Genomic DNA, 26,782 nt, shown 5'->3' on the forward strand with positions numbered 1-26,782 from the left:
TTTGTAAATTGGGGCTGAGTCCATCACTCATTTTGATAGGCCTTTTAGGTCCATGGGCCCTCAGAATATCATGTTTTTTCTGCCATTACTACAGTTAGGACATAGTGGGGTTTTCCCCCCTTCTCTTTTATGTTTTGTAATAATTCCAAAATGCCTCGGTTTCATTATCACCATTGTCAAATAAGAAATTACTATTGGAGACTGAATTTTCAAAATGATCTGTGGGTGTGAAAAGATGATTGCTATGACTTCAAATTTCCCATTTTTCTCCACTTTTGTTTGCTTCAACAAAGTCAAAAACAAATGATATATATCTCTAATATCTGGATTTGTTAAAATCCCCATGTAATGAATTTTTTAAATATTTCTCATTCCACATGCATTGAATTCTCTAATGACCTCTTTTTTAGTGCTAGGATAGCTACTATTACAAGCTTCTTTAAACTGTAACAGATACCAAAACTAGTGAGCTAGGGTGTTCTATAGTTGAAGCAAATGTTTTCCCCTTTCCAGTGTATGCAATCACTCATCACCATGTCCATTGATTAACAATTCAAGCTCTTAACATAAGGTGCTAAGTTCTAACTGAAATAAAAAAAATTAACTGGGAATCACACCATTTTTGCATTAAAAAAACAAGAATATTTTTTTATTATGTAGTTGGGTTGTTGTTACTTGTAGTGTTCTACAAAATTAATGCTAGCACCGTGTATTGATCAATGGGAATGGTGTTGGTCCCCAATAGCTGATTGATGATTATCACATGGAAAGTCAGTGACTCCCATGACCATTATTTTTGTGAATAGAAACTTGTAAAAGCATACCCTAACCCAAATAACCATTTATGGAATCATTTGTAGCACTTTTTTCAAATATTTCGTAGATTACCTAATTCTGTATTGACTTGGTTTCACTTTGCTTCTTTGTTTAGAGACTTAATGGGGGATACCAACCAACCTTATTCATATTTAAAACACAGATCAAGAAAGTTTTGGTGAGAAAAAGGGGGAAACGATAAAACCCTCTCTTTAAGTTCATAAAAAAAACGAATTTATGGCTTCTTTTTTGGCAGATATGCATGCATGTTATCTCTATTTAGCAACTACAAGATGGTGCATTATTTGTTTACACTCAACTACAAGAAATCATTCAAGACACTCATGTGTTTGGAGTTTCTTGAAGCATATATCTTTCTTTCTCAATCTATGCCTTAATTCACTCACCTTGGTCTCCTAAAACATAATTTTTTAATAAACTCAAAGACTTTATATTACCTTAAACTTGAGACTAATTTGTATCCGCCAAGTTACAAATTTAACATGACTTTTATTATCAAGGTGAAACCTAAAATTAAGTTTTTTTTTTCATTGTACATAAACTGCATTAAATAATATCGAGTTGAGATAAAACATTGAAACTAAATTATTAATTTGAGGTGAAATGAAAAATCATAATGTTTTTAGAACTGAATCACAATTGAACAGATCAAATCAAATCATTGGTCAACTGGCCTTTTATCTTGCTCTAAACCGATTGGTTGCTAATCCGACTACTCCAATTTCAACAACTTTGAAACAAAAAAAAATTATTTTTCTGGCAAAAAAAAAATTTTGGCAAAAAAAATTGCAAAAAAAAAAGTATCCTTAATAGAATTTCCTACAAAATAGTATGAGCATAATATCTATAACTTTATATGGGTGTCCTTTGATAGAAAAAAAAAGGTGAAAAAGATAGAAGAAGAAAAATTAGAGTATATATTCATCCCCGTAGTCATAGATGCATGCTGCTAGTTCTTTTATCTCTGTGGTGTGGTGTTGCTCTTCGTTTTTGGAGCCACTTTAACCCTGACGAATGCCACGGCCATTGTTCAGCAATAGTTGTAAGCATAATTGAGATTGTGAGGGAGGGACTGAGGACAAACCATCAGAATCTTGTTGTTAAGAGAGAGAAAAGAGTAATAAAGAAAAGGCCTGGGAATCCTAACTTGGGAAATGCTACATATGGCTTCTAACTGTCCGCATGGAATATCAACTGATTTTCACAAGGGAGGTGGAGCCAAGTGAATATCTCTCCCATGATCACACCACCTGAGCATTTATGTAGTTTCATGCTGTTCTTGGAGGTACAAAACTTGCAGGACCAAAGTTTGTAGTAGCTACCAATGTGTCTGGGCTTTTTTGAGCAGCACACTTCACGTTTGTATCACTAAGCTTCTTTTTGGATGCCCAGTTAGACTCCAATGAAAGCAGGTTTGTTGTTGATTTTGGTGCATGAGAGTCGGTCAAAGTTTACTAGGACTACATATACTATTATATAAAGTTGGTTTTAGTTTTCTTACATATTAAAAATTTATTTTTAAGTTAATCATAAAAAAAACCAAAAAAAAATCAATGTATTTTGAATTAGGGTAATCTACATCCATAATCACTCTAAAATAGGGTCTATCTTATTTTGGTTATTCTAATTTTTTTCTTAATTTGATCACTTTAAATAAAATAATTATGTGAATTAGTCACTGTAGTTACAATTTTCATTTTTTTAACAGATTATTGAAATGTAGCATTTTTTTATTGGCGTTTAACTAAAATTTAGGGATCTTTTTATAAACTTTAGTCAAAAGTCAACAAAAATGTCATATACAATTACTCAATATGATAATGCGTCACATCAACAATTCATTAAAAGAAAACGGAAATTTTAACAAAAGTAGTTTGTTTTGCACAATTATCTTATTTTAGAGTGGCTAAATTTAATAAAAAAATTTGATGTGATTAAAATAGGACATTTATTTTAAAGTGACCATGAATATAGTTTACTCTTTGAATTATTGTGTGACTGAAAAAAAACAAACTCGATAATTATTTTTCAACCACACAATAATTCAAAAATGCATTAACTTTTTAAATTATTGCAAGTGAATTGATAGCGTGACATTCACATTTAAAAAAAAGTATATAAATAAAATTTTTAAAATTAAATTGTTATATTTAAACTAATTACATGAATAAATAATATTTTTTATAAATTTATAGATTCAATAATTACACAAAATATTAAATTATATTATTAGTAAGTAATGTGATGTAAAAAATATTTTATAAATTAGAAACATTATAACTCTACATATAAACTTAAAAAAAGCATAACAAACTTCAATAGAAAATATTATTAAGAATAATATAGTTGACAAAAATATTCTAAAAATTAAATTTTTATTTTTATTTTTAAATTTAAATTTAAATTTTTATTTTTATTTTAATTAATATGGAACTAAATGACACAGGATAAGAAATTAATATAATATATTAAAAGCTATTTGATGTGGACAGCTTCAGTATATGACATGTGGCGTTTAATTACCTATGGATTGCTACCTGATTCCTATTTAACTATGGCATTTAATTATTTCTTTATTTCTTTATGTACATATTTCGTATCTATTTGTATTTATTTACATGCAATTACATTAAATTTTGAAATAAATACATACTTAAATGTTTATTTTTAAAATTAATAATATATATATCTTTTACAATCTATTCGTATTTATATAAATTTATTTTTAATCATTTTATTTGCCCACAGTTATAAAGATTAAAAATTATTTTAAATTAATATATTTTAATAAATATCTACAATAAATTTGAGTTTCACACGAGATAAAAATTTAATTTATTTATATATTTAATTTTTTTTAACACTCTATAACTCTAAATACATATTTTATTACTGATTTTAATTTTTTCTATTTTTAAATAGATATATTGAATCAATGGCATTGCCACTTGGCATCCAATGTAAGGGCTAAGCCCATGTAACATTTGAGCCTTGCTTCCTTGATTCTTCTGAACCAATCAATACCCCTCACGAAAAATAAAAATAGAAAAATCAAATCTCTCCCTCTCCCACTTGGGTCAAATTTCCATTAAGCTTTCTTTACTATACTTCAATTTAAGATTTAATCCTTACATTTTAATTTTTTATATTTCGAGTAAAATTCTAAATTTCTCTTCTCCTTAAAAAACACACATTTTAATACACACAAAAAATTAGATTTCGGGTCATGAAGTTTTTTTCAATTTTGTCAACATGAAATATATAAAAATATATTTTTTAAAAATCAAGTCAATAACAAGAGCGAAACTAAAAGGATTGGCAGAGCCTGACCACCTTGAAATGAGATTTTCACTTAAAAGATGAGAAAAAAATAATTTAATCCTTTAAAAATTTATAAAGATATAGACTATAAAAATGGTAAAATTTCACTTTTGTTATCGTAAAAAATATACAATTTAATTCCAACCCCCTAAAAATTTGTTGACTTCACTTATGGTCAATAACTTAAATCTAAATAATTCGTTTACAATTAGAAATTAAGATTTCAAAGTTTCCTAAACCTCAATATTACCATCAAGATAAGATATAATTGATTAGTTAAATTAAGATTTTAACTATTTATATTAATTAATGATATTAAAAATAAAGGTATAAATCATATTAAATTAAAATATAAGCGAAACACAGGGAGTAAAACAGAATTTAACCAGTCTCCACCTTTGCTTTAATAAAAAAAAATGTGATCCAAAAAATAATAATAATAATAATAAGCTAAAAGGCAACCCCCTCAAAGGCTCAACTTTCCCGAAGAAAACCAAAAGGCAGAAAAACAATTTGAACTGATCATTGCTATGATGATGATATAAGCCAAAGTGGGTCTGTTTCATTTGTTGTTTCGAGCTGCATATTGAAGATTAACGATGGCGGGAATAGCAATATTACTAGATCTATACCAGAAAAAACCAAGCTTTTGTTCTCCACAAAGCTTCCACTCTTCTGGGTTATTCTCTGCCTCCGCTGCCGCCGCATCGGCCGCCGCTACCGTCGCTGCTGGAACCCCTTTTGCCTCCAGGTTTCTTTTTGGGTATGTTTGTATCAAGGTTTATGTTTACTTCGTTGTTAATGGTAATTTACCTAAGTTTATGGCTTTTGATGGTATTTCGGCAGCTATATTTACTGTAAATCAGTGTTCATGTTATTTGTGTATGTGGATGCAATGGCTGAACTTGATTTTGGTATTGCTCAGTGAACAGTTCTGATTGGATTGGATTGGATAATGTATATTGCTTGTGTTTGATTTGATTTTGATTTGTCCAGGATCGGGTTTATGTTAGAGTGGTTTCAATAGTTTCAAATTTTGCCTTCTATCACTACATTAGGCAATTGGGTTTGGTTTTGAGGGCTAAGTACTGATTGTTTAGTTAATTATTGTAGAAATATTTTCCTTTCGTTTTGCTCATGGAGTTGACCAGGGTTTCTTCATGTTTACATTATGGCTTAATAATTAATAACTATCTATTACTAGCTTAGGATGATGATTTGGGTAAATGGTTTGACGGTAGAATGAGGAAATTTATAATATTTAATCCATAGTGATTGTGATGCAGTTATCCCAAGGTTTCACATTGTGATGCTGGTGCTGTACTGCCTGAACATTACATTTCAAATACCCAAAGATCATCTGAAGATTTCTTTAAGAATGATGCTCTCAAATACAGTGTGAAGGAGTATAAGATTGAGCTGAAGCCTCTGTTTTCTGCTTTTGAATTGAGGCCATTTGCTTTGACAACCTTGAGGTCATTTCTGTTGTTCTATTTGCCTCTATTGGAGCCTTCACTAAACATAGAAGAGGATGAGGAGGACTTCCCGCATGACTCTACAGAGGAGCGCCGTGTTGATTTAGTTGTTCCCTTAAAAAAATCAGTGAAGCAAATAATTCACGAGGTGAGTTCTGCCATTTGCCAGTATCTCCATATGTTCTTCTGCCTGTCTCTATTGTTTAGATTATGAAATTCTGATATGCCTTTTCAGTGAGAGTCAAGCAAAAATTCTAATATTTGTATAATTCATCTCTGTAAGCAGTTAATATAGATAACAGTTTATGAAGTTAACTAATTTAGATGCTAATTAGATTCATATCTGCACATGATTTGTGTTCATTAAATCTTAGCTCCAATCTGTTGATATGTCCATATTTGTTGCGCTTTGCTCTGCTATTGAGACAGTCCTTTGCTATTTAAGGAACAGCTTTAACTTTACTATGTTTTATGCCTTCTCAGACCACTGTTGTAACTACAAGACGGATTCTTGAAAGACTTGCTGTTATCTATGTTTCACAACGCATGGCGTGGAAACTCCTTAAAGGTACTTTATGTTTTCACAGTCACGGTGATGGATAAGTGGTTGTACTTTAAGTTGTCTGTGAATGTCAAAAGGGAACAACGCATTTAGTATTATTATTGTAAGCTATCGATGAGTTTGGTCAACATATGCAGATGTCCCAAAATCAGCTGTCAGAAAATCCCAAAGGGGAATGCCTGCAACAGTGTATCTCTTCAGAGTTAGCAGAACAACTTTCAGAGGTCGAAACTATTATCAATATGTATACTCCGTTAGTAAATAGTTGCTTTAGCTTTGTTACATCCTTGTCTTTTTCCCAATGTTTATTCAGGTCACCTTCTTGGAGTCGCGGCTGCATGGATTGTCCAAACCGGTATTGAAATCTACCGATGCTTTTCTCGCATAACGAACTCTGATGAGAGTGATGAGGCCAATGTAACAGTGCGAGCTAAACTTCTTGGAAAGAAGATTTCTGGTATTACCATCAGGTGTGGAGCATCATTGATTTTTGCTTCCATAGGAGCTGGGATTTGTGCTACTCTTTTCCGCCCGTCAGTTGGTCAGTGGATTGGTAAGTTACTAACCTATATGCATCAATTTACACTGTACTATATAATATAGCCAATAATTACCTGTTATTGACATACCGAATCGGTGTGTGAGTTTAACCGCCATACAGTGGCATCATTTAAGCTCTGCAATTTTTTTTTCTACAGGCTGTGCTGCCGGAGACTTGGCCGGGCCCATCATAGTATCAGTTTGCCTTGAGAATGTTTTTCATGTGGACCTCTAGAGCATTTTACAGTACCCAACTACTTCAAATTTCAAATTTGTAGTTAGCAGCTTAGTTTAATGAAATTTTACCAATAAGAACACTCTATCATTGTAGTTTTTCTGAAACAGAAATGCTTCTCAAGCTGCTGATATGAATTTTCCACTTTTTGGGAAATCTTTTTTTTTTCTTGGGATTTTTACCAATTAACTTTTCAATGTATTTGATGAACCAGATGTTTTCTCCTACCCTTCTAACAGCATTGTATAATTCCTCTTAGTACACGGATCATGCATGAGATTTAGTCCATCAATATTTATTGGTCAGATAAACTTTGAGAAATCAGTTCAAAAAGTTGAATATACTTTCAAGTGTCCCAGATCATTACTACAGCGATCACCCCAACACCTAACAAGACAGACAAGAACTTGTGATGGGGTCTGTTGACTGAAACCGTCTTCTGGGGTGCGTAGCCTTTAGCCAGCAGATGGTTTATCGATACGTAGATGAACACTCCACAGGCTAACCCCATTGATATGGCAAAGATCCAGTCTGCTACAGCACCCTGAGTTGTGGCATCTATTACGATCCCAATGGCTACCCCAACAGGACTTGAAATGGCAAATGCAAATGCATAGGCGATGCACGACAACAATGGACGATCCGGGATCATTCGGAGCAGTGCTATCCCCATTGCGATCGCCGCAAATATCTTGTGCAAGGAGATTGTCCACAAGGCTTTCCAAGCATCAGCTTCAGTTTCTGCAACTCCAATTGCTATGCCCTCAAAGACCGAATGGAAGCACAATGCAACGATCAACAGAACGCTATCCCCGAAAGAACTTGCAGATGTGAGAGATGAAGACTGCGCACATGTCGTATCAGTGCCATTACCAACCTAGAAAACGCACAAAATTCTCTAAAATATAAACATAAATCAGTTCTAAAAGGTGGAACAGTTGTTCAGGCTATTTAGCTTACTGGTGGATCGCCTTGACCATGAGGATTCGTTTTGCTCCGCTCAGCCCCTGTAATTCATTTCAGAGAGTAAATTATGAGGTAAGAAAATGAATTGTCCCCACTTTAGGTCTCTTGGTATCTACTTTCGATTTTAGTCAAACAATAGAAATGAAACAATTAGTAAAATTACAACGTTCCAAGTCGGCTGTCTAAGGTAACCTGTTTCTATTATTGGACGTAGGGTTGATTCCATTTCTTTGAAGGTTATATTTTCCCCATTGTATATGTCGATATGCAAAAGGGTTGACAATACAGCAAATTATATCGACGAAAAAGTCTACTATGAATAGAGTAATATGTTGCAGTAATATCAATTTCAATAGATATAAATAGTGATTTTAATCCATTAGTGCTCGTAACTTTTGGCTGAAAAAACTAGTAGAACATTAAATATTTTAAAGAACTTCCCACAACTACTTATAACTACCAAAAGTTGCATAGTTTACAAGCAAATTCTATTGCTTTAGTCCTAAAGTATTACCCAAACAGAAATCCCAGACTTTGAAAGCAACCAAAATGGTTGCTCATCTTTTCCGATGCCTTTTTTTATCTGACAAGTTAATCAAACAAGACAAGACATGTGAAATTTTCTTGTCTCACTTACCAGATATTATTTATACTTAATATAGATTTCTTTATTACGTGGGTCCTGAATTAACTTTGGATTCATCGTCTTCTATCCCATGAACTGGAATTCCAAACCAAGCTGGATCTCTTCTCAATTTCCCATAATTTCTCCAATTCTTAAAGAAACACACAATTACGGCAACGCAAAAATTTAAAATTCATGAAAGAGAATAATATGAAAACGTTTGCTTACCTTGAAGCTCCAAATCACCATTGTTACATGAATTCTTCCCTTTCCCGTACACATAAGAAATCACACAATCAGCTAGCATAGTCAACAAATATCCAGCACATGCCAACATAAAGGCTAAAGGGTATTCTTTAGTCGTCAAGTCTCCAAAAGTTTCATTCGCATCACTCAAGAAATGCATCATGGCTGTCCCAAGAAAAACCCCACCGGCGAACTGTGTTCCCAGCACCAAAAAACCCTGGTTCCACTTTAGAAAATAGGGTGACACACCACCTACGAACGTCCCTACAAACACTAGAATCAAGCACCATACCTTGACCAGAATCAAGGATTTGGATCGTAGGTCATGAGGTTCATTCCTTTCACCTGCCTTGTCATCATCATCATCATCACCGTCAGCATGACTGCCCCCGTGGCAGGTGACAGAGATGAAAAGAGAGAGGTAGAGAAAGAAGAAAAAGAGAAAACGTGAGAGCTTCATTGAGAGACTGTGCTTGAATTCAGTTTTTTACGGTTATATAGAAACTAAAAAGAGATGGATAAAAGGGAGGGTTTTCTCATTGTTGTACTGCAAAATACAACGGGAAGTACGAGGACGTAGTTGACGTAATGAGGGTAAACTAGTCTGAGTTTTGGTCATTTAATTAAAAATAATTATAATTTGAGGTCCTTAAATTATTTAAAAATTTTTATTTAAGTCACTAAATTATTTAAAAATTTTATTTACGTTGCTAGACTATTAATTTTTTTTTAAAGTTCTGCCAGCGAATTTCAAATGATGATTCAACTATTGTTATAGTAGATCTATATTTATCAACAAGTAGAAGAACAAATATTAGGTCCATATCGATTTGACGGTCAATGTTGAAGATTGGAGAAAAAATTGTTTAAATTTTGATTAATAAATTCATTATATTCAAAGCTATTTCATGAAAAAAATTGAACTATAAAAAAAATTAATTGTAGAAAGTGCAAACAAAAAAAATCATATAACATTTATTTTAATAGCTTATTAATTTAAATGAAAACTTTTAAAAAATACAATTTCACTAATTGAAATGATAAAACAAAAATTTACCTATTAATGACTAATGGTAATAATCAATAATGGCAATAAAACAACACAATGCTCTTTTCTAGATATATTTTCACAGTGGATTTGTCAGTAATCTAGGATTATCCATCATTGATGATCGTAACTCATGTCATGGGAAGTAGATATTTGAATTAAGAAGCAAAATAAGTAAAAGGAAAGGATCAGCAATGGAATATTTGATTTTTATAATTAGCAATGATCGGCGTAATGGTAAAAGGTTAAAAGAAATGATGGCGTGCCGTTGGCTGTGGAAGGAAAGCAACATGACCCGCTGTGATTAAAAACACACAAGTCAATCAAAGTCAAGTAGGATCCACCTTTCCAATTTGCTTTGCCGTGAAGTTGGGTCCGACCGCGTAGACTTCACCGTTCATACTTCGAAGTCGTTGGCTAAGAGTGATGTGTGAACCAACCATAGGACGGCCATTTGCATCAATATGTCAATCCCTCAGCTTAGGGTGCGTAGAAAAGTAGAAGTAGAATGATAAATTTAAAAACTAAATTAAATATGTATTTTACAAGGCTTTCTCATTTTTTTATTTTTCTTTTATTTTTGTAACTCTATAAAGAAAATAATTTAATGATAAATCTAATCATTAATATTTACATATTTTGTTAAAATGACTCTAATTATATTTTTAAATCTTTTTTTACCAGCAACATTTTTTTTTCAATCTAATTTTTTTAACAATTTTAATAAAAGTATCATTAGAAAGTTAACGGAATGATATGAAATTTTATGTGAAATATTTTTAATTAGATGTAATTCACTAGTTAAATAACCCAATAAGATAATTACATGTGAAAAATAATAAAATAAATAATACATTAAATTTAAAAAAAAGTATTAATTTAAAGAAAATAAACATTAATAAACAAACGTACAAAAAAATTAAAACTTTAAACTTATTCATTAAATCTGTTAAAATATGCAATTTGAAAAAAAATCAAAAGTTGATGGTCAAAAAAGACTCAAAAATACAATTAAGACCATTTTGACAAAACATGCAAACACTAGTGGCCAAATTTATCATTAAACCAAAAAAATTACCTTATCCTTTCCATTTTTTCCTAACAAGCATACAAATGAATTTATATAAATTTTTTTTTTCATCTTTTCAATTTTTTCTACCCTACCAAGCAAATCCTTTGAGATAGAGTAACAGAATATTGCAAGAAAGAAAACCCTTAAAATCAGCTGTGGAGTGTAAGCTTGCCTACATCTCGGCAAAAAGAAAGAAAAAAAAAGTCATTTGGTCAGACATTTAAATGATGCAGTTCATCAATTTAATTTATGATCTTCATCAGAAAATGGCTTCTTTACTGGCAAAATTGGAGGGGTGGAAACTGGATTGTCTTTCAAATTCTTCAGATTCATCCTGCAGAATGATTTCTGAAAATCCAGAACCATCAACTATACATAACTCCATCCTATGATTTCTGAAATCCACAATCATCGACTATACATGATCCTCTACTCATCTCCACCAGAAACGACCTTGCTGCCTTTGTCCTTGCATTCGCCTGTCCCATCATTCATTACTCCAAATCAAAATGTTTTTCAACAATATTTTAATATGAATCAGATTAGCAACTATTGATGTTATAATCAGCTGTACAAATGGCGTATTTAGGTCAGATTTGACATGACAACACACAAAGGGAAGAAAACACTTCACCTCTGATACTCTTTAGAACGCTCAAGAAACTCTTTCGCAACATCTTTTCTTTCATAAGATTGCAAGACTTGTCTGATATCAGCTGGACTATTGCGCGCCACATCTGTAGACAGCCAAAACAGATGGTACTACAATCAACAAAAGAACATAGACCCTAACAATTATATTAGATGGGCACATGTCGAACCAAGGCAACAAGGAAAGGGAAAAAACAACATAAGACTCACATTCAAGAAACGGAATAAGATCCAAAAGTGCTGTATCATCTGTCTCAAGTTTATACGGCTTAATAGGGACACAATTTTCTGGTTGAAGGCTGGATTCAAACGCATGAGCACTCACATACAATATCTTGGCTGGATCCCTGTTAAGCTTTGAAAGATCCTGCCAGCGGAACTATTTGTTACAACTGTCTCATACATTAACAAGAATAATGCACTTATTCTAGCAGAAAAACAGAAGGGAAAACCAAAATAGAAGTGCTTCAAAGGAAAGTGATTAGCTTTAACATACTCTATAGTGCTTGCCATCCTGATATTTAGTAGCACCCCTTGATAACCTATATCGTATATAATGGTTAGGATCCAACCTCTCGCAAACAGGATCAACATACTGCCCAAGTCAAAACAAACAAATAAGTAAATTAAGGCAACATCAGTTGTCAAATACTTGTATATATTGAATGGTTGTCACAATGACAAAATATCAAATTACCATATTCATCTGGTCAGAATAGACAACAATTTCGTAAAACTTTGCCATATGTTCCAAAAAAGCATCAACTCCAGGCCTTTTGAAGGTACGCCAGCCTCTCTCTCGCTTTGCCAACCAAAAAGGGAAAGAAGAAAGAAAAAGAATTACAAACAATTTAACATGAGCTTCAATAATAAAAAATACCAGATAAATAGTTCAAAATTTATAAAGGAAAGCGGAAAATAGTTTATGTGAAAACTCATACCTTCCAATCTGTATAAAGTAATGTCTCATTCAGATCTAGGACAAGTGTGAAAACATGTTGTTCTTGGGGATGCAAATCAGGAAGAAGCTTATCTGAGGTTGGTTCAGTAAACTCCTGCAATACGAGATAAAGTGAAAAAATAGAAAAAAAAAAAGGAACTTAATGCTAATATAAAGAAGAAAAAACAAAAAATAGGCAGGCAATACTGAAAAACCTGAAACTAAAGCAATAAGAATGGCACTCACCATCACATGTTCTTCCACCATCTTCCTGAGATCCAGGTAAGATTCAAGTGCTTTAGCTGGAACTGGAATGTTACAAGAGAAGAAGCCATGAGAAAATGGGGGTGGAAGCAGAACATGTAAACAAGTCACTCTTAAATAAGTTGACAGAAAGCAATGGTTCCTCCCCCCGCCCCTTTTTTTTTTGCTGGCTTAACAAATCCTTTTGTAATGAAGTTGCCCAATTTCTCTAAAAGACACTAAACTAGAAACGCTTATCCAAATGCAAACTTAGCTCACTGTGATGCAAATGGTCAATGTATGGAATAAAGAGTGGAGATTGTAGCTATGAATAATAATAATAATAAAAAGGAGAAATAAGAGATAAAGAAACGAAGTAAGGTCATCACCTGTCATTGCAGCAGAGTAGAGCATGCCTCTATATTTCTGAAAAATAAAATGGAAAACAAAACATAACTACTTAAATATCTGATTCTTTCATAGGACCAACTTAATAATGACTGTATCATATTATTAATTCTTAGCTAAGGCATCACAGTTCACACGTGTGCATTCAAATGCATAAGGGCATTAACATACATGATTGCATAACTGATATTGATGCAATCATCATAACGTTACAGCCATTAATCATACAGGAATCAATTAGGAAGCTCTATGATGGACAGGCTTTATGTGATTTTAAACTGATGTGAGCAGCTAAATCACTTTCCTATAGACTGTAAAAGAAATTATAGAAAAATTTACCAACAACTTGAACAGCAATGCAGCTAGCATTACTGCCATCCAACCACATCATAACACATTAATCTCATAGGAATGAGAATCAAATTATACCCAAATCAACCATGCGTCTTAAACAAATTGAACAACACTCAATCAAACAACTAAAGTAAAAAGAGAAATTCCTTTTAAAAAAATCCAAACGAACTAAAACTTACTTCAACAGCAGCTGCATCTTCACTAGGAGTATAACTCGCTGCAGCCCGCAATGACTTTGCCTTCTGCTCTACTTCCTCATATGAACACTCTGCAAATCAAATTTATTAAAAAATTAAACATTTTTAAACATATAAAAACCCACATTTTAAATAAGATTTTTAAATAAGACTTACTGTAAGAGAGATAACCGGCATAGCCAATAGCACCAGTTACTGTTGCGAGAAGTCCGTACTTGAGAAAGGTCCAGGATTTCCTTCCTGAAACTTGCGTGGAAGCTTCTGGCGCTGGTGGAGGAGGAGTAGGAGGTGCCGGGTTATCGGAGAGAATGGATTGTGAAGGAATGATCGTTTCTTTAGAAGGATTTGAAGAGGAGGAGGAGGAGGAAGAAACCACTCCTGAACTTAAAACCCTTCGGTAAATGATCTTAGAACTGCAATCATTTGAACCTATTCGGGATCTAAGAACAATTGAAGACATTTTGATTGAGGTTTTGATTTGGTGGTAGTTCTGTTTGATGGAGTTCTAGTAATTGTCTAGGGCTTTACAGATGGAAAGTGTGAATCAGATGCTGAGATTTTAATAGGGGTGTTTGGAAGTCGGTTTTGCCTAATTTCTCTGTAGACTCTGGAATGGGAATAAGCTGTTTGGTATAAGCTGTCTTATTATTTTTCTTGGGCTAAACTTTATAAATGTTGACCCAATTACTAATGTTTTGGTCACTTAAAGTTTAATATTTACTGTTTTAGTAATAGTTATTGACATTCTTGAAATTTAATATTTTAATTACTCATCCATTAAATCATTAATGGAATATTAACATGATTTTTTTATTAATATAATAATAAATTTAACTCTAATATTTATAGATTCTATCAATTTAGTCCTAATTCTAAAAAAATAAATAAATTTAACCCTCAACTTTACACATTTTGTCAAATTTAATCTTGATTCTAAAAATTCAAATTAAAATTTTAAAAATAAAAAATTTATTTAACTATTTATCTTTTGATAAAATACATAAAAAGTTATATAAATAAGTGAATACCCATTTTTCTTTTTTCCTTTTTTCTAACCTAAATTTTTTTATTAAAATGATATTAAAAAAAACCACAAACAAGACTTAAACTAGATTAAAACTTTTCTCTCTTTTTTTTAGTTTTATTTTATAAACAACAATTTATTTATTATATGTCTAGACTTATTCCTTATTCCTCACCAAATTTATCGAACATTAGGTGGCTTTCGCCCACAACCACTGGCCCCGATAACCTTTACTCTGAACTTCTCAATTTCCATCTCCTCTATTGTCATGCCACTTTACTAGGAATCGTTTGTGGAGCCGCCGGCACGACCTTCCACCTAATGAATCTCCAATACCTCATCCTCATTTGTATATCCCCAATCATGTCCGCCCTCAAACACAACCTCAAACCAACAAACTTGTTCTAGACAACAACCTAAAGACATTGATTCTTACCCTTTTTAGCCTCAAGCTATAGACTTTAACTCAACTTAAACATTATGGTTGTTAATGTAGAAAAATAAAAGTTGAAGTTACTTAAGTCTTCTTCATGGTTAAATATGTTTATTTATAAAATTATTATTTTAATAAATAAATGTCATGTTAGAAAATGAAAAAAATAACTATTCATTTATTTATAAATATTTTTATAATTTTGTATGTATTTTAATAAAAATCTTATGTATTTTATCATAAAATAACTTTTCAATAAATTTCATTTTATTTTTTTAATTTTTAAAAATTAAGACTAAATTGATAGAATGTGTAAAATTTAAGATAATATTTGGTGAATTTAGAATAAAGACCAAATTAATAGAATCTATAAATATCAGGGCTAGATTTATTATTATGGCAATAATACAGATCATGCCAACATTCCATTAGTAATTTGATGGAGAAATAATCAAAATATTAAATTTTGATAACATTAATGATTAAAATAAAAAAAATTTTAATCCTAAATGACCAAAACAAAAAATCGTTAATAATTGGATAACCATTTATATATAGTTTAGCCTAACTCTTTTCGAAAGCAAGAAGAATATTAACATAATTGTCATCATTAATAAAGGGATTTTTAATCGGGATGTCTGGAAATCGGCGTTGGTGGCACTCCCAGTCCCTGATCCCTGTTTGGTAGCTTAAAAATGTTGGGTACATTTTGATTTACCTCATCAATGTCATCCTACAGCATCTATATTGTTTAAGTGAATGGATCCAATATCAATTTAACTAAAATTACTTGTCTCCCATGTAACTTATCATTGCATAATTGACAACATTTTTAGTTACACTTATACTAAGGAATCACAATAATAAAAATATGACATGATTACTTGAAAAAAAAAGGGCATGACATATTTTTGCGACCAATGAAATATTGACATGCAACACTTTGATTATACTTTGAAGAAAGAAAACAAAAACAATAAAGAATATAAAATAAAAAAAATTAATATATTTTTCTCTAAAAGGAAAAAAAATTAAAAAATAAAAATCCAGAAAACACTAGAATATATACATTTTTATTTTTATTTTATCTTTTCCTAAATTTTAAGATCTATACAAAATATATACTTTTTTATGTTTAAAAAATTGAATTTTCTGATAATATCATTTTCCTTGAATTTTTTTCCTCATATTTTTAAAATTTATTTTCTAGATTTTTAATTTTTTGAAAAAAAAATTAGATTTAAAAAAATGGAATTTTTGTGTTCCGCTTTTAAAAATGTTGTTTTTTTTTAAAAAAATAAATATTAAAACTATATGTCAACCTGAATTTAATGAGCAATTTAATAGATGAACTTGTAGACACAAAGCTTTAATTTTGATTCAATTATACACTTTCAAAAAAATAAATACATCAAGTGTTTTTTTTCATATTTTATAAATATAATTATTTTTATATGCAATATGTAAACATAAAATGATATTATATCATTAATTATGTTTGCAATTTATAAAAACTGAGTCAAATTAAATTTTCATTTATAATATTATACATTTGGTTGTAGTATTGAGATTTATTCATTTAACATTTTAAATATATACTTTTTAAAATTTTCTATTTTCATATTTATAGAACTTTTTTTTTTCTTTCATGTGTAGTGGTAGTGCATGTCATAAAAGTACCATGTCACACTTTTGTTATGACTAGCGTAAAAGTATCAAATGCACTTAAATTATAAGTTTGAAATTGAGAAATTTTTTAAGTATTATATTTGTATGATTGGTTAACATCAACTCTGTTAACAAATTATCAAATGATTAAATTATTAAAATAAACATCATATGTTAAATGGGTTAAATAAGTAAATTAACTTATTTTTAAAAAATAAAAATAAAAGATCACTCCTTAAGAATTTGGATTTGAGTGCACAAGAATATTACCAACAATCAAAATTAAATTAACAACATTATCTATTTATTTACTTTTTTTCCTACTTTTATTTTGTTGCTCAACCAAGTGAAATAGCATTTGTCAAGAGAGGTTTCTGCTGCCTGATCAAATTTGAAATATGTTATATATTATATATTTTTGTATTTTGTGCTTTATAATTAATTATCCCTTGTTTGGAAGTCTATGCATAATTAAGGGTTGGTTTTATGTAAAAGTCTTCTAATGCCAATGAAACTACTAAATTTGTCTAAATACACCGGCATAATTGAGTTTGAATCTTCTAAGGATATATACTGCAACTTTCTAATAGTCAAAGTTGTGATTAGTACACTTAAGGTTAAATGTAGTTGCAAATTATCAAACCTGACAAATAGATTTTATTTCTTGAATCTTACCTGGAATATAGACCTCAGACAAGAAAGAAAGTGAGTGAACCGATAATGCTTCAATCTCGAATTTAGTTCCTCTTTGCAACATCAACTCTAGTTCCGATCTTCAACATGCAGGAAGAGCAAAAGAGAGGCCCCACTTCTTAATTCTATAATTCAATAAATCATCCATAAATAGTAAATACTTTAAGATAAATGTTACGAAATTCTACCTCCAATCTGGCACTTCTTGGTGAAGGTAGCATCTCTGTAACATGGCTTCAGTTTTCCTCTTATCTGGCAGTCAGGAGATGCTGGAATTTAAAAAATAAAAATAAAAAAGGAATAGTAAACTCAACGGGTTATGGTAACACCCCAATCCCACAAACAGTATCAAGACCAACAATACCTCGTAAGTTGAGTTTTGATACCTTTTGAGGAGACCCACACTCAATCCCCAAGGCATTGGCTGTTTTGACTTGAAAGTCTCACTGTAATTTTTACATTATATCATAGGATATGATATCCTCAAAATTACTCGACATGGGATTGGGGTGTTGCAGGAATTATGAGGGTGCCGGTGGCAGCCACTGATCTTTACTGTATGTATCACCTTCTATTGTCAAAGGCAATAGACATTGCTTAGGAAGATCGTAGTTCTCAGAATCTGAAGGAAAAGCTCCAAGCCATTGGATCTGTGGGACTCGTAGAAATTTGGCATCATATGCCATTTGCTAAGAAACAGATTCCATAAGAAAGGATTCATGTCATAATTCTGAAATGAATGACTAAAGGCCATCGACAATCTGATGAAAACTAATCTACTTGTCTGTTGCTTGAGTAAAAACTTTTTCTAGGAAATCAATAACATACCATCGAACCAAACCTGTAAGTAGCCAGGATGTCAAAGCCATATGGATCACAATCAACCAAGCAATAGACAGGAAGACATAACTTGTCCACGAGCAGTCGCAAAAACCTGAAAGAGTAGTATGTCCAGTAATTGATAAATGCAGAAAGATGCCCACACAGAGAATTTTTAATCCCCGTTTCCTTCTAAATACTTGGGACATTATTTTTTATTTTTCTTTTAATCTTTCCTTCACCTTCTTGTGGGAACATCCGGATAGCCTCTTCCCTGAAGAAGAAAGAATTTTGACAAAAATTTAGCCAAATATTAAGCAATTTAAATGAAGGTCATGTGAGCTAAGTTTATGCTTACTGTGATGACAATGCAACGGTTTTTGCTGCAAAACTTGTCATTTTCTAATCGTTGGAAGACTTCATTCATGCCAACCATTCAACAATGAAGGTTTAATCTACATATATTTTGGCCATTCATCTGCTCTACAACATGATTATTGCCAAAAAGAGTTCACCTGATTCTTTCTCTACAACAAGTATATACAGGGCGGCGCTTACAAGATCTGCATATGGTAACCAACGGAAGCTTAAATCTGACGACATTCATCTTCTTGCTCATATGTGATAGTTATAAATATTATCCTTAGCTTAACATTTATTAGTTACCTTTAACATCCTCAACAAGCACAGGAACTGTATGGGCCTGCATTTGAAATAGATACCAACATATAAAACATGAATTAGATATCTATGATGCCATGAACTCAGAGACCGTTCTCCCATTCTTACAGTGTTGGGGCTATTTATGCAATCAAATTTCCTTCCTGCTTCAAAGAACCTTAACCATCCCATTACCAACCTATAACAGTTATAAAAAAGATAGATATCAGAATAATTAATCTTTGAGAAAGGCAAATATGAGCAATGGGACAATGGTGATACAAGCTGACTCCACAATTAAAGAAATGAAACAAAGGCTTCCAGCTGAAAGTAAGTCACCTTTTATTTATTTATCTAACCATTATAACCAGTTCACCATTCATCAGTTCTTGAACCCGTTTTTACTTCTGTTAGTCAATGAAATACTGATAAAATTGCACAATATATCTCGCTGTCATAAGTTTACCTCAGATTTTTGCAAATAAGTGTACAGGAACGGTTCATTCAGTTAAAGACAACTCATTTAACTTATCAAATTCTAAGGTTTAAACAACTCATGTTTGACATGCTAACATCTCGAATTAATGACCAAGGAACAAAAATGCCTAGCATTTACTAACCAATAACATACATAAATTGAATGACTAAAGAACTTGAAATGCATTATTTGAAGCTAAATTTGCCAGAAATATGTTATATAGTTTCTTCAGTCTTCCTCACCCATTTCCAACAGAAACCTGCCAAAAGAATGTGTCAAATGTCTCAAAAAAAGTAGATCTCTATTCACTAGTTTAGATATCTCTAAAGTTTCAGAGCCTTCTTTTTTGTGTGTACAAAAACTAGCAGATCAACTCTGGAATGTGATACATGAGATTAGAATTTTAATGTCTCTTTCTAACTTATACTATATGTTCTACCCACCCCACATTTCTCATTAACAGTACAGGTTACCAACCACGTTTAGATTGTGCCGACTGCATTGCAGAAGGATGCATATGTCATTAATTGCTCTGTCTACAACAGACTGATCTGTATCACAATACATGAACAAACACCCAAAAGAAAAGTGTATTAAATCTTTAAATTGCACAAGTTAAACAGAATTGTCATCACTGTTCTCTGAAGTAGCAAAGATCATTGCAAATCAATAGAATTGAGCAAATTGTCACCAATAACAGAAAGAAGTAAGAACAACGACTAAACAAGTCCCTGTCCTCTGATTCAAACAAGCAGATCTTTCAATGCAGTAACGAAATTGGACCTGAAAATATTAATGGATGCATGTAATATATATCTCTCTTTGACGCATGTTTGTTTTCTTGAAGAAGTTGTTGAACTATCAATAACACCCTCAATAACACATCTGAAAAAGATTAAAACCAACAAATAAAATTCTTCCACTTGGAATTCAAATATAGACAAAAAAGATCTGGAAATCGAAATGTAAGCAACTTTTTTAACTTAACTACCAATTCTATGGACATGGCTTTCCTTCTGAAATGTAAGAATTTCATGCCCACTGGGCTGATTAGACCTGCAACTGCTGCACTCAACACAGTACTAGCAATGTATTCAACCTTCCTTTTTTTCTTTTTCTCTCTCAAAAAGATAATTCAAATTAAAGAATATTTGCAAAACAATTAACAAATATTCTCATTAAATCTCATATTTAGATTAGATAAGCTAGTGTAAAAAGAGAATAAAAGAACGCACAAATTCAAGAAGGAAAAAAAAGTAAAATTTATTTCAAACCAAATTAAATCAAGATTGGTGCAGTAGGTTCTGAAGCTTTGGATGAAAATCAACGGAGATAGTCCTTCGCTCAAATCCTCCAAGATCGACAGCGTAAATTCTGCAAACAAAGGAAACGTTATTTTGAATTTTCAGAGAAAATTAACCAAAAGAAAGGAAAGAATCAAAGAAATTTGGAAACCAGATAATTATATTGAAGGTTTGGTTAACGAAAAACCTTTGATTTTTCTTAGCAGATCTCTAGAGCGAGTACTTGAGCGAATTCCCTCCATTTTTTATTTTTCTTTCTGCTTTTGGATTTGAGAAGTTTAAGAAATAGGAGTATTTATAGTCGTAAGATTTGTTTTCTATTCGGGTCGGACCCAATGTTGTCGGTTTTGTTACGCCTTCTTTTGAGCTCTCTTTTAATTAATCAGGGTCATTTCTTTTTGTCATAAAAGGGGAGAAATTTATTTAAATATACCGGGTCATACAGAGAAGTACTATAGAGTTGGTTTTAACATCCGCTAAACTATTAAAATAGTTACTTTAGTTTGTCTCAGATTATATTTCAGTTATTTATTTTGAAATATTACGTTTTAGTCACTTATGTTAGCATGTTATAACATTTTAGTCACTAAGTGTTAATTGTCGTTAACGGTGTAACGCTAAGCTGACGTGGCATGTTAAATCATCTTTTCAAACAAAAATTTTAGGTTAAATTATACAATTGGTCCCTATATTTCTTTCGTTTTGAGTAATTTAATTCTTTTTCTTTTAAATTAAAAGAGATGGAGAAGGGAAGAAAATAGAGGGAGAAACAAAAGAAAACGAAAAAAAAGGAAAGTTAAAAATACATAAAAAGAAAAAAATTAAATTGCTCAAAACGAAAAAATATGGGGACTAATTGTATAATTTAACCTAAAATTTTTATTCGGAATGATGATTTAATGTGTTAAGTAAGCTTACTATTATACTGTTCATGGCAATTAACGGCTCAGTGATTAAAATGTTACAACATGTTAATGTAAATGACTAAGACATAACATTTCAAGTATAAATGATTAAAATATAACTTAAGGGAAACAAAAAAAAAGACTATTTTGATAATTTACCATAAATTTTAATTACATAAAATTCATTAGCGGTCCTAACATTAGACAAAACAATCCACTTTTAGCTCGAGCCATAGCGTCGACACAATAAGTGGAATCTAGTCAATAAAATCCTGCAATCATGTAATAGAGGTTCGAGTAAAACAATAATATTAGAAGAACACTTAAATGAGATCAAGAACAAACATGTGGGTGATATTCATTCTTCGAGCAAACAAAAGACAATCCGGAGTGTGGTGAGTTTAACTTCATAACAGGAGATCAATTTAAGGGAGTACAGATAAGTAATATTTTTATATATTAATAATGAAACGACAAACGTTGGTTGAATTTGCGAGCACCCATACCTAGTAATGTGTGTTTTAAATACTCAGGTCCCATCCCATCGATTTCCCACAAATAATAAATACACTAGGATACATTTAAAATGCAATCCTCCACATAAAACAAGGTTCTGTTAGCGTCCCATACTTAAACCTCTATCTTTCTCCTCCAACCAATCAGAAGCTCTGCTAAGTTTTAGCTAAAAAGTAGCGACAAAACATCAGCACTCCACTGATAGAAACTTCGGATTGGATCTTCTACCAAATTCTAAGGTAAGTTTCCAATAATACTTTGTATTATTTTCAGCTTTGGTTCTCAGCTTTGTATGAAAAATATGAGCTTTAAACTTATAAAAGGTCTCATAGATCTTGGCCAGTCCTGAATCTTTCACATTGGAGTCATTAATGCGGATAATTCTCCCAAGTTTCACTTTTGGTTCTACTAGCTACTAACTGGACTTCCATCTTTGTTCTCGGGATGCTTCAGTGATCAGTGATAAAGGGATTTATGGAGTGAAATTTCAGATTTGGTTTAAGAACATCGACTGCATTGGGATGAATTTATTTGTAATTGAAACCAACTTTAAGAACATCATAAGAGCCCCTTATCCCTCGACTCAAGTCGTATACTTCATGACACATAAATTTGATCACTTGGTTTACTTTAATTTTCTGAATATTGCAGAGTTCCTGGTAGTGAGTTGTTACTTGTTTCTGCTGAATCTTCCTAATGGCCTCAAACCAGCCTTTGGTATCGGGATCGGCGACTCCCAAAACTCAAACCAGCAATGTGGATAGACCAAAGAAAAGGAGGGTTCGACGTGTTCGAAGTGCCCCTTTAGCACATTTTGCTCCTACTGATGCTAATGGAGATGATGATGCACTTCTACGTTCCGAGTCTATTTTCGGGAGACTTAATCCAACTCTTAAGAATGTAGCACTGTCTTTGACGGTAATAGTATACATGGGTTTAGGCACAATTTGCTTTTATACAATCAGGAACCAAATCAAAGGGAAGAAAACAAATGCAATTCTTGATGCTCTTTATTTCTGTGTTGTAACAATGACCACTGTTGGATATGGAGACCTTGTTCCTAACAGCAACCTAGCAAAACTACTTGCCTGTGCTTTTGTCTTCACAGGAATGGCTCTAATTGGACTTATACTGGCCAAAGCTGCTGACTACTTGGTGGAGAAGCAAGAAAAATTGCTGTTTAGAGCCTTACATATGTACAAAAAAGATGGTGAAATTGAGGTTCTAAAGGAGGTTGAGCATAACAGGGTGAAATACAAGTTTTACACAACATCGATCCTTCTTGTCGTGTTTGTAGTAACCGGTACCATCTTCCTATATAAAGTAGAGAAATTGGACCTAGTCGATGCATTCTACTGCGTTAGTTCTACCATTACAACCTTGGGGTATGGAGATATAAGCTTTTCAAGCAAAGGGGGTCGTGTTTTTGCTGTGTTTTGGATATTAACAGGCACTATATGCGTGGCTAAGTTTTTTCTCTACGTTGCTGAGGTAAACACAGAGAACAGACAAAGAGCACTGGTGAAATGGGTTCTTAGTCGAAGAACGACAAGTTTAGATTTGGAGGCTGCTGATCTTGATAATGATGGAGTTGTTGGGTAAGGATTTGTAGATGCTATCTTTCTCGTTTCCTAATGCTTTCTTTTTATCAGCTCAACGTGTTGGTGGCTTTATTTTATGCAGAGCTGCTGAGTTCGTTCTATTCAAACTTAAAGAAATGGGGAAGATTTGCCAACAGGATATTTCAGTTATAATGGAGGAATTCGAGGAACTAGACTTGGACCAGTCTGGGACCTTGACAGTATCTAATATAGCTCTAGCTCAATCCGTTGAAACCAGGAGCTCATAGCAACATGACATATAACGACATCAATCGGAGGAAGGAGGTGAATGATGTTAATCTTAGAGCTATTCTCTAAACCTGTAATACCAACTTTTAATCATTTATAGATGGCTGTTTTGAGTTATTGAATTGAACCTCTTTACCTCTGTGTATATGAATAACAAGTAATAGCCTACTAGTTATTGAAGTTTTCTAAACTTTTAATGGTCAGAAATGTATGTACGAAGGCTTGATGATTAAAGTTCCTCCTTGCGTGAAGGCATCCAATCAAACAGTTCTGATTAAAGAATCCACTTTTTCTGGTGTTTAATTAAAAACAATCCTAATTTGATCTTTGTTTGACACATGTCATGGATTTTAGTGGGCAATGGTAGGAATTATAATGGCTTGCTAATTGATTTTTGGGTTATTACCTAATGACGGGTCATTGGATACATTAGCTAAGTTTTTATGCTCCTTTTCTATGAGAAGAAATTGGCCACCTGTTGACTCTACATTAAAAAAATCCCTAATGACTGAATGCTCAACACGTGGCTAACTTTCAAAAATTAAATTTCAAAGTTATTTGTTTTGTTTTCAAATTTTAGATTTGGTTTTTTTTAATTTACATTTTATATTCATGGTGTATGTTTTATATTTAAATGATGTTTTAGAAATAATTAGTTCACAGATTATTTTTTCAAAAAAATCATTTTTCTAAAATATTCTTTTATTTTTTTAATTATTTTTTTACAACCTAGTTATATTTTTAGAAGGTGAGTTAACATGTTAACTTATTTCCATACTATTGATTGATTGAGTGTTTTATTGAGTCGGTGTTACTTGTAACTTGATCACCAACGGCTAGGAAAATTATAAAAATATTATCTGTAATTATTTTAGTCTTTTCATTTTAATAAAAAAACTAATAAAAATATGCACATTGTGAGATTTGAACTCGTGTCAATTGTTGGATTAATAAAAAGGTTAAATTATATTTTGAGGTTTAAACTTGATAACTTTTGTTCGGACCCCAATGTGAAAAAAGTTATCAAATTTAGACCCCAAATAGTTATTTAACCCTTGATAAAATTTACCACTCAACCAAAGCTTCATTTCGATGTATGTTTATATATTAATATGCACAATTTATTATCTCTATCAGGTGTATATTAAGTGTTTGACTGAATTGGCTCACTCTCACTGAGCCGCCAACTCGGTTAAGAAATGATAGAAATACCCTTCTATAATTAAAATAAGTTATACTATTTGAGGGTGTTAAAATAGAAAGTCTAAGATACGTATTGGTGGGATTTGAACTTGCATAAATTAAATTAATAAAACCTTAAATTTATCACTTAACCAAAACTTCATTTTGATATATATTATACATTTTTTATTTTAATATGCACAAGTTATTATCTTCATTAGTTGTATCTATACTTACTTTTTATTAAGTGTTTTATTGAGTTGGCGTCACTCTCAACCGGTCACCAATAAAAATAAGCTATATTATTAGAGGGTATTTTAGTCTTTTTATTTTAACAAAAACCAATAAAAATATGCATATGGTGAGATTTGAACCCATATTAGTTGTTATTAAATTAATAAAATCTTAAATTTACCACTCAACCAAAACTTCAATTTAATATATTTAATATATTTTTATTGTAATATGCATATTAAAATATATTAAAATGAAGCTTGGGTTGAGTGATAAATTTAAAGTTTTATTAATCTAATTGATGTGGGTTCAAATCCTACAATATGCATATTTTAATTGGTTTTTGTTAAAATGAAAGACTAAAATACCCTCAAATAGTATAACTTATTTTAATTATGGAATGACATTTTCGTAATTTCCCAATCGAATTGATGACTCGGTTGAGGGTGACACTACCAACTCAGTATAACACTTAATAAATAGTATAGATAATACTAGAAAATAACATATAATAAACAATGAAATGTATGGTTTGAAACTAATTAATCATGAAAAAACATGAAATATGTACGATATTAAAATAAAAAATAGATTAAATTATGAGTAAAACGAAATTTAAACACATGAATACATCAAATAAGCAATACTAAATGCACTGCAATTATTTATCATGGTTTTGTCAGAGTTAGTATCAAGTCAACTTGTGACACCAACTCAGTTAACAACACTATTAATATATAGAACTGATGAAGATAATAACTTGTGCACATTAAAATAAAAATGTATAAAACATATTAAAATGAAATTTCGGTTGAGTGGTGAAATTAAAGTTTTAATAATTCAATTGTTGCAAGTTCAACTATATGTGTATTTTTATTGGTTTTTGTTAAAATGAAAAAGCTAAAATACTGAACAAGGTAATTTATCATACCCAACAATGTGCTAAGGAAATATTTGGTTCACATAATAAGATTGGTAATACGATTATCGAAATATAATATTACTTAGTATATCATCGAGTATGTTATATTATTTTATTTGGTTGATTTGGATGATGAAATGTTAGATTACTTAAAAAGAATAATTTATACTAAATTGTCCTCAAAATTTTTTTTATTGTTTATTATGCAAATGTTGAAGCTTATAATATTTTATTTTGTGGATAAATGAATACATTTTTCTATTAAATTTATTTTATATGGAAAAATGAAATTGAAGAGGAACCATAAACAACTAAGACTTATTTTTGATAAGAAAACAAAGAAGAAAAACACTTTATTTTTATAGTTAAAGATA

At 31.4% G+C, this 26,782-nt stretch overlaps 5 protein-coding genes across 6 annotated transcripts; 2 read left to right on the top strand and 3 right to left on the bottom strand.

Annotated features, from left to right (window-relative positions):
• The first annotated feature begins 4,543 nt into the window (after window positions 1-4,543).
• Window positions 4,544-7,197, top strand: LOC107922200 (uncharacterized). Its single transcript, XM_016852092.2, has 6 exons — window positions 4,544-4,921; window positions 5,445-5,781; window positions 6,117-6,201; window positions 6,333-6,419; window positions 6,509-6,748; window positions 6,894-7,197. Exons 1-6 carry the CDS (start codon window positions 4,758-4,760, stop codon window positions 6,968-6,970), a joined length of 990 nt encoding a protein of 329 aa, XP_016707581.1. The 5' UTR covers window positions 4,544-4,757; the 3' UTR covers window positions 6,971-7,197.
• Window positions 7,198-7,240: 43 nt separating this feature from the next.
• On the bottom strand, window positions 7,241-9,403 carry LOC107922199 (zinc transporter 11). Of its 2 annotated transcripts, none has more exons than XM_016852090.2 (3): window positions 8,790-9,403; window positions 7,931-7,977; window positions 7,241-7,847 (listed from the first exon to the last, which is right to left on the bottom strand). In XM_016852090.2, the coding sequence occupies exons 1-3, from the start codon at window positions 9,265-9,267 to the stop codon at window positions 7,317-7,319; spliced, it is 1,056 nt and encodes a 351-aa protein (XP_016707579.1). In that variant the 5' UTR covers window positions 9,268-9,403; the 3' UTR covers window positions 7,241-7,316. The 2 variants fall into 2 exon arrangements, with proteins under 2 accessions (XP_016707579.1, XP_016707580.1); XM_016852091.2 differs by having other exon boundaries at window positions 7,241-7,814; window positions 8,790-9,398.
• A 1,649-nt stretch (window positions 9,404-11,052) lies between these two features.
• Window positions 11,053-14,563, bottom strand: LOC107921018 (mitochondrial import inner membrane translocase subunit TIM50). The gene is made up of 10 exons (XM_016850869.2): window positions 13,877-14,563; window positions 13,703-13,791; window positions 13,151-13,187; window positions 12,765-12,826; window positions 12,520-12,633; window positions 12,276-12,380; window positions 12,075-12,173; window positions 11,789-11,945; window positions 11,562-11,664; window positions 11,053-11,406 (listed from the first exon to the last, which is right to left on the bottom strand). The coding sequence occupies exons 1-10, from the start codon at window positions 14,178-14,180 to the stop codon at window positions 11,361-11,363; spliced, it is 1,116 nt and encodes a 371-aa protein (XP_016706358.1). The 5' UTR covers window positions 14,181-14,563; the 3' UTR covers window positions 11,053-11,360.
• Window positions 14,564-17,390: 2,827 nt separating this feature from the next.
• LOC107921254 (meiotic recombination protein SPO11-1) lies at window positions 17,391-21,125 on the bottom strand. The gene is made up of 15 exons (XM_016851130.2): window positions 20,987-21,125; window positions 20,770-20,869; window positions 20,487-20,560; window positions 20,279-20,380; window positions 19,973-20,046; window positions 19,738-19,754; window positions 19,147-19,216; window positions 19,024-19,060; window positions 18,873-18,920; window positions 18,716-18,774; window positions 18,600-18,631; window positions 18,367-18,472; window positions 18,107-18,227; window positions 17,727-17,790; window positions 17,391-17,618 (listed from the first exon to the last, which is right to left on the bottom strand). Exons 1-15 carry the CDS (start codon window positions 21,039-21,041, stop codon window positions 17,483-17,485), a joined length of 1,095 nt encoding a protein of 364 aa, XP_016706619.1. The 5' UTR covers window positions 21,042-21,125; the 3' UTR covers window positions 17,391-17,482.
• A 1,169-nt stretch (window positions 21,126-22,294) lies between these two features.
• On the top strand, window positions 22,295-24,192 carry LOC107921432 (two-pore potassium channel 1). The gene is made up of 3 exons (XM_016851281.2): window positions 22,295-22,459; window positions 22,872-23,818; window positions 23,904-24,192. The coding sequence occupies exons 2-3, from the start codon at window positions 22,917-22,919 to the stop codon at window positions 24,067-24,069; spliced, it is 1,068 nt and encodes a 355-aa protein (XP_016706770.1). The 5' UTR covers window positions 22,295-22,459; window positions 22,872-22,916; the 3' UTR covers window positions 24,070-24,192.
• Window positions 24,193-26,782: the final 2,590 nt, after the last annotated feature.

This window comes from Gossypium hirsutum, chromosome D01 (assembly GCF_007990345.1).
Source record: "Gossypium hirsutum isolate 1008001.06 chromosome D01, Gossypium_hirsutum_v2.1, whole genome shotgun sequence".
Taxonomy (NCBI): Eukaryota; Viridiplantae; Streptophyta; class Magnoliopsida; order Malvales; family Malvaceae; genus Gossypium; species Gossypium hirsutum.